This window comes from Rhipicephalus microplus, chromosome 3 (assembly GCF_043290135.1).
Source record: "Rhipicephalus microplus isolate Deutch F79 chromosome 3, USDA_Rmic, whole genome shotgun sequence".
Classification (NCBI taxonomy): Eukaryota; Metazoa; Arthropoda; class Arachnida; order Ixodida; family Ixodidae; genus Rhipicephalus; species Rhipicephalus microplus.
In genome coordinates this window covers 82,951,817-82,957,816 of record NC_134702.1, presented here as the reverse complement: position 1 = coordinate 82,957,816, position 6,000 = coordinate 82,951,817, and the positions used below count along the sequence as shown (strand labels likewise).

The following is a 6,000-nucleotide window of genomic DNA, read 5'->3' as shown; positions in this document are numbered from 1 at the left end:
CATCTCGCATCTTTTCATCATGTATTCCGCATATGCACCGCCATCCGGCGGACATTCCAAGGACTAAACGAGAGGTGGCACACGCACACTTCCTTACGGCTTGCGCTTCGTGTCTACTTCCCACCTTTAACCACCTCGAGTTCATGGTATATACTAGTTCACTGTATTCATGGCACTGCGGCCCAACGCTCGCTAAACCTTTTTAAAACCAAGGAGGTAATACCCAGCGAGTGTAACGTAGCAACCCTTTCTTGTCAGATAGTGCTCAATGTACATGCCAATGGCTGCTAAGGGGGAATGAGAGACAGGAGAATTCGGCTTTTAGTTAACGCGCACGCTGCGAATTTTTTATTGTTCAACAACGCACAGAAGAAATCTTTCACCAGCACCATTTTGGAGGTCAATATGTAAGACTGGTTACACACTACGACTACTACTACGACTACGAAAGACGAACGGGTGCTGCTATAAGTAGCTTCGCCCCTAATAAATGCTTACAAAAAAAAAATCAGCATTGACCAGACGAATGCAAATAATGAATGTCATGAATCCCAACACGAATCGAGCCCAAGCATTTTGCGTGGCAATCGATTATTCTACCACAGAACCACGCCAGGTCTCGATAATGCTTTAGGAAAACACGCTGTTCAAAGATAATGTTGATGAAACGTTCATTATGGCTGCAATGCTGGCTATCCAATTTTGTAGACATTACAAATGTTTTTTTTTATGCCGTCGTCTCGTCGGTATCATAGTCATGTCAGTTGTAGTTGAGCGCCATACATTGAAGTTAATTTATGTAGCAGTGTCCAGGGCTACCATCTTCGCGTGCGGAAGTGTTACATATTAGCTTACCGCTTTTGGTGTTGCTAACACGAATGTTGCTGTTGGCATCGTCACGCAAGTGTAAACATTTGGTTATATACACGGACGGACGGGAAGACTAATGGGCGACCGCGGGCGAACGGGTGGATGGACCACGAATGGATGAACGAAGCACGGATGGACGAACTATAGACGGACGGATGGATGGACGGACGGACGGACCAACGGATGAGCGAACCACAGATGAGTGAGCAACCAGTGAGTGAGCGGTCTCACAAGGGTCAAGCGCCAGCCCACTTGCGACACGTCACTAGGAGCTCCCAGGCCTTCGGCACGCCAGCTGTGAGCCATGTGACGTCACTGCCCGTGTGACGTCATCCACGCGAAACTGCTCAAGCAGGGCCAGTGTAACTTACGATACGAAACATATGCGACTGTTACACAAATCACTGTGCATGAAACACTTGTATACATATCTTCAGCGTCATTTCGTAACGTTTCACACAATAAAAATTTACAATGCAGGCACCCTTCCTCCGCATGCTTCGTATAACGTTGATTACCAAGTGCGTAGTACCTGCCGATTTTTATACGTGTGTTGCCCTATAACTCTGCTCATCAAGGATCGTAGGGTTATTACAAACTTACAAAGCTTGATTAATGGTATTTAAATAAAATGCGTACGGGGGGGGGGGGGGGGTCAGAAGTTCCCAGGCCAATATCCCACATGTATGCCTATGACAGCGTGGCCTGGAAACTTTTGACTGGCCCTCTACCTGTTATGCGGAATTTTCAGATACGAACACAAAAATGTGATTCTGCGATGCAAAACCACATTGTAATCAGGAGGCATGCCACGGTGGAAGAGTACTGAATAATACTGACCCCAAATGGGTTCGTTAAACTGCAGAAGTAAATTATAAAGTACCGAGGTGACAGGGAATCGAATAAGAAACAGTCTGATGTGACAGCATATACACATAGCCGCCACCGCATTGTTTATAAATGAAGTATAACGGGCACATTTGCATGTGGTCATACTCGAGGGAGGCTACACAAAATGAGACCTCTACAATATATATTGCAACATAATATTTGAACGCCAACAGAAACCAAGTCGTAAACTGAAGCGACGTGAATTTATCAATATTTAATTTTCGAATGCTCAAGTTCGGGGATCTTGCAGCCACACTGCGACATTACAAAATAGTACACAGGCAATCGTTCACCTCTATGTCTTCTTTCCACAGTCTTCTGTCGTAGGTGATGGAGTTATTAAACTTTACCATAGCGTCGCTGGTTTTTCCAGAGAACCGTCCACCCCATAGTTTATTCTGAAGGAAAGATAAATCAGTAAAATTAATAATAGTGCCACAAGTCAATAAACGCTCGTTCTGAGGAATGATCCCCTTCCAGGCAGCCATACACTCACAATTTCCATTTTGAGGCAACCGTTGGGGCTTCGCTCTCGTGTTTACCGTCGTCTTCACAGGTGAGGCAGATAATAAACGACCGAGGTGTTAAGAGTCGAGCCAGCCGATATGTTATCTACAACACGGTATGAAGCTAAAAAAAAAAACGAAACTGAAACCAAATGTTTTTTTGACATTCCAGTCAAGCCAAGCCGGTAGGCAAGTGATCTGTCGAGCCAAATGTACGAAGCCGCGAAACAAGAAGTGCGCGTTTAAGTTTGTCGTCGGTACTTGGCCCCAGCGCGATGTCAAAACGCGATTTTTGCTCTCTGATCTTGCCGCAGCGAGTACGCAGGCGTCTTCAAGAGGCTGGTATTGAACATGACGACGACCTAATGGCAGCCGGTCCGTCTTTCGCGGCTGAGGCGACCTTGGTTCTCGAACGACGGCGCGAGACTCCCGTCTTCACGTTTAACACCGCTTTGGAGTGCCTCAAACGCAGTGAAAAAACACAGCGCATAGCGACATGGATTCCCAGCATCGACGCTATGCTAGACGGTGGCATTCCCCGACACAAGATAATCGAAGTTACAGGCGCCGCCGGCACTGGGAAGACCCAGTTTTGCATGCAGGTGGCAGCGTCCAACGAACTGTCGAAGAAATCGACCGTTTACGTAGATTCGAAGGGAGGTTTCACGATAGCGCGGTACCGAGAAATCTTCGCGGGAACTTCGAGAAGGCAGGAGAGGAGCGGTGTGACGCGTGGCGATGGCGGAGCCGGCCTTCGCTACACGTTGTGCGACTCGTGGCAACAACTGGTGGCCGCAGTTAGTCTTTTGCCCGACAGACTGAGAAACTGTGAAGCGAAGGAGGAGATAACGTTGGTCGTGTTAGACGGCTTCGACTTTCACCTGAGGAACCAGCTTCACGATCCCCGCGAGAGGAAGAAAGTGCTCAGCGGACTGACGCAGAAGCTCGTCGAAATCGCGAACTGCGGTGCGGCCGTGCTGGTCACTAATCACTTGTCCATGAAGCCCAGTCACAGCGACCCGTCGTCCCTCGTGATTGCTCCAGCCTTGGGACAGGGCTTCGGGCACGAGTGTGCGTACAGGACAACATTCGCCGGAGAGGACGGTCTCTACAAGGCCACCTTTTACAAAGCACCAACTTTCGGACGTACCGTGGTGTCGTTTAGAATACAACGTGAAGGTATCGTTGAAGAGACGGATGGTTTCTAAACACGATAGCTATAAGCGCCATGGGTAAATGTGAAAGAACCCCCGCATGCTTGTGAAATTACTGCCGGTGCAAGTGTATACTGTGGAATGGACGAGTATACTTATTTCAATTTCACGTTAAATAATGTTGGCCTTCTTTGATGCGCTTATCTGGTCACAGACTATTTATCATAACATGGTGGACGTTCATGGGAGCATGAATTCTTGAAGTAGTGAGAAATCATTGAGCGATGGTTGTCATTTCAGCCAATGTTCTGACAGCAGGACGAAGCTCTGAATGTCCTTGTTGAAGTGTCTCCACGGACATCCCTAGTTCAACATTTTTTCATGCCTGTTTATCTTGTCAAAGTGCTTTATTGTTCTATGAAATGTGTCTGTAAATATTGCAATGTTGCCAACTTGCGCCACTCCAGAATACTGACATTTGTCACTAAGGCTGCAAGTAACTCACATTTCTTGAATATGTGGGTTGACGCTAAGCAAGTTTCCACTGTAGAGCAGCGTGTCTATCGTTTTCATAACAATGATTGTGAATTTTCTTTCATGAACTGGCCTTTGTTAATTTATTAATGAACCAGAAAATTAATAATTTATGTACACCATGCTGCCACTTCTCCTCGCTTTGTAGAATGCTTTTCATAATGCATACTAGTATAGTAATCTGGGCTTAGCCGTATCAATAAAACCTTTCGACCTTTCAAGCTTGTCGGTTAGACACAAGAAACAGCTCTGTTCTGACTGCTGTACATAAGTTTACTGAAGCACCAGCAAGATTACACTGTTAGTTTTATCACCACCTGTCTAATACTTTATTATTCTAGTGAGATTTATGTGCATGCTAACAGACTGAAAGTGGTGAAAATTAACCGAGTATTTTTATGTGCTGTGTGTTATAATTACCGTGTGGTTTTAATTTTTGTAGGAAGAAAAGTACTCAAGCGCATAAGTGGTTCATTCATACATGTGCATTTCCTCACATTCACTCAACCAAAACATATGCTACACTAATTTCCAACTGTTTATTCATTACATGAATACTGTAATTTATGCACCATTTAAAACTTGTGCATGTTAACATAAATGAAGCTATCTACAAACACTATCATGTGCCCCGCCGCGGTGGTCTAGTGGCTAAGGTACTCTGCTGCTGATCCGCAGGTCGCGGGATCGAATCCCGGCTGCGGTGGCTGCATTTCCGATGAAGGTGGAAATGCTGTAGGCCCATGTGCTCAGATTTGGGTGCACGTTAAAGAACCCCAGGTGGTCGAAATTTCCGGAGCCCTCCACTTTGGCGTCTCATAATTATTTGTTGGTTTTGGGACGTTAAACCCCACATATCAATCAAATCAATCAACACTATCATGAACATAACTTTTTTTCACACACTAGATAGACAGTATGAATGAATGTGTGGGTGTGGGCATGTTGGATGTGCCATCTTTGTGGTAGATTTTATACAAAAAAGAGCTACCAACTGAACAATTTTTTTTTAGAGTACATATCGTGTTTAAGCTTTATTATGTGAGGAACAAGCCATCATGGATGCTGGCAGTAACCACTGGGAGTGTCTGCTGATGTTGCAGTAAGCAAATTCAGACTGGGAGTAATTTATAAGTTTTTTAGAGTTTGTTTGATTTCTACAGTCAGGCCTAAAATTACGGCCAACCATGAATGCTTATCAAACGCTGTTTCCTTACCAAACACAAATTTCTGCAGTGCTTTCAATGTAATGAGTCACTGTGCAGGTTGCATGTGCTGCTATGCAGAGAAGAAAACTCTGAATTCGGTACTAGTGACCTCGCCTCTGGGGAAATGCGGCTTGGTCGCAAATCCATCGGGGTATTGTTGGGAAAGATGTCATGGGCGTCGGCAGGAGGGTGCAAAAAGGGCACTGGCCTTCTTCAAGCACCACCAATGCAGAGATTCAGGCTAGTTCATGGTTGTAGGACATCTTAGCACAAACAAACCCAAAGAACAAACACAAAAGGCCTAAGAGCTGATGTATGCTTTTCGTGTTTCTCTTTCTTTTGTGTTTCTTCCACTGCGCTTGCTAGGATGCTCAGAACAGAGAGGCGAGCGAGTTGGTACTGATTCTTCATGGCGTGAAAGTAGCGCAGAAATAAAAGACGAGGACAAGAAAGTGTGGTGCTTGTGGTGTTCACTTTCTTGTCCTCATCTTTTTTTTGTGCTACTTTTACACCATAAAGATGCTCAAGTTCTACAATGGCACTTGTACCCCGTAAGCTATACCAGCTCCCCACCTCTTCCCCAGCCAAGGTGTAACATAGGTGTCTGCCCCCCACTAAAAACTCCTGCCAACCAATACTCATGGACGATATTATTCATCATTATCGTCAATGTCTCCTACGTTCGCTGCAGGATGAAGGCCTATCCCAGTGATCTACAGCCCACTATGACCTACACGAGCTTATTTGAATTTATGCTTGTAAATTTTCTAATTTTGTCACTCCATCTAGCTCTTTGCCATGCTTTTCTATGCTTCCTATATGTTCGTAATCATTTCA

The 6,000-nt window shown here is 45.2% G+C and overlaps 2 protein-coding genes across 2 annotated transcripts in view; one reads left to right on the top strand and one right to left on the bottom strand.

Moving 5' to 3' along the window:
• Argl (Argininosuccinate lyase) overlaps window positions 1-2,384 on the bottom strand; it is a 39,803-nt gene extending 37,419 nt beyond the window's left edge. Inside the window, exons 1-2 of the mRNA XM_075889895.1 lie at window positions 2,258-2,384; window positions 2,055-2,159 (exon numbers count right to left, since the gene is read on the bottom strand). Coding sequence (XP_075746010.1) covers window positions 2,055-2,159; window positions 2,258-2,266 — 114 coding nt within the window. The 5' untranslated portion in view covers window positions 2,267-2,384. The remainder of the gene's footprint in view (window positions 1-2,054; window positions 2,160-2,257) is intronic.
• A 101-nt stretch (window positions 2,385-2,485) lies between these two features.
• Window positions 2,486-4,176, top strand: LOC119160002 (DNA repair protein RAD51 homolog 3-like). The gene has a single exon (XM_037412766.2). It carries the CDS (start codon window positions 2,543-2,545, stop codon window positions 3,473-3,475), a length of 933 nt encoding a protein of 310 aa, XP_037268663.2. The 5' UTR covers window positions 2,486-2,542; the 3' UTR covers window positions 3,476-4,176.
• The last annotated feature ends 1,824 nt before the right edge of the window (window positions 4,177-6,000 follow it).

Excerpts from the sequence above, each read along its gene's own strand:
- LOC119160002 (XM_037412766.2), top strand. The coding sequence starts at position 2,543 with ATGTCAAAACGCGATTTTTGCTCTCTGATCTTGCCGCAGCGAGTACGC.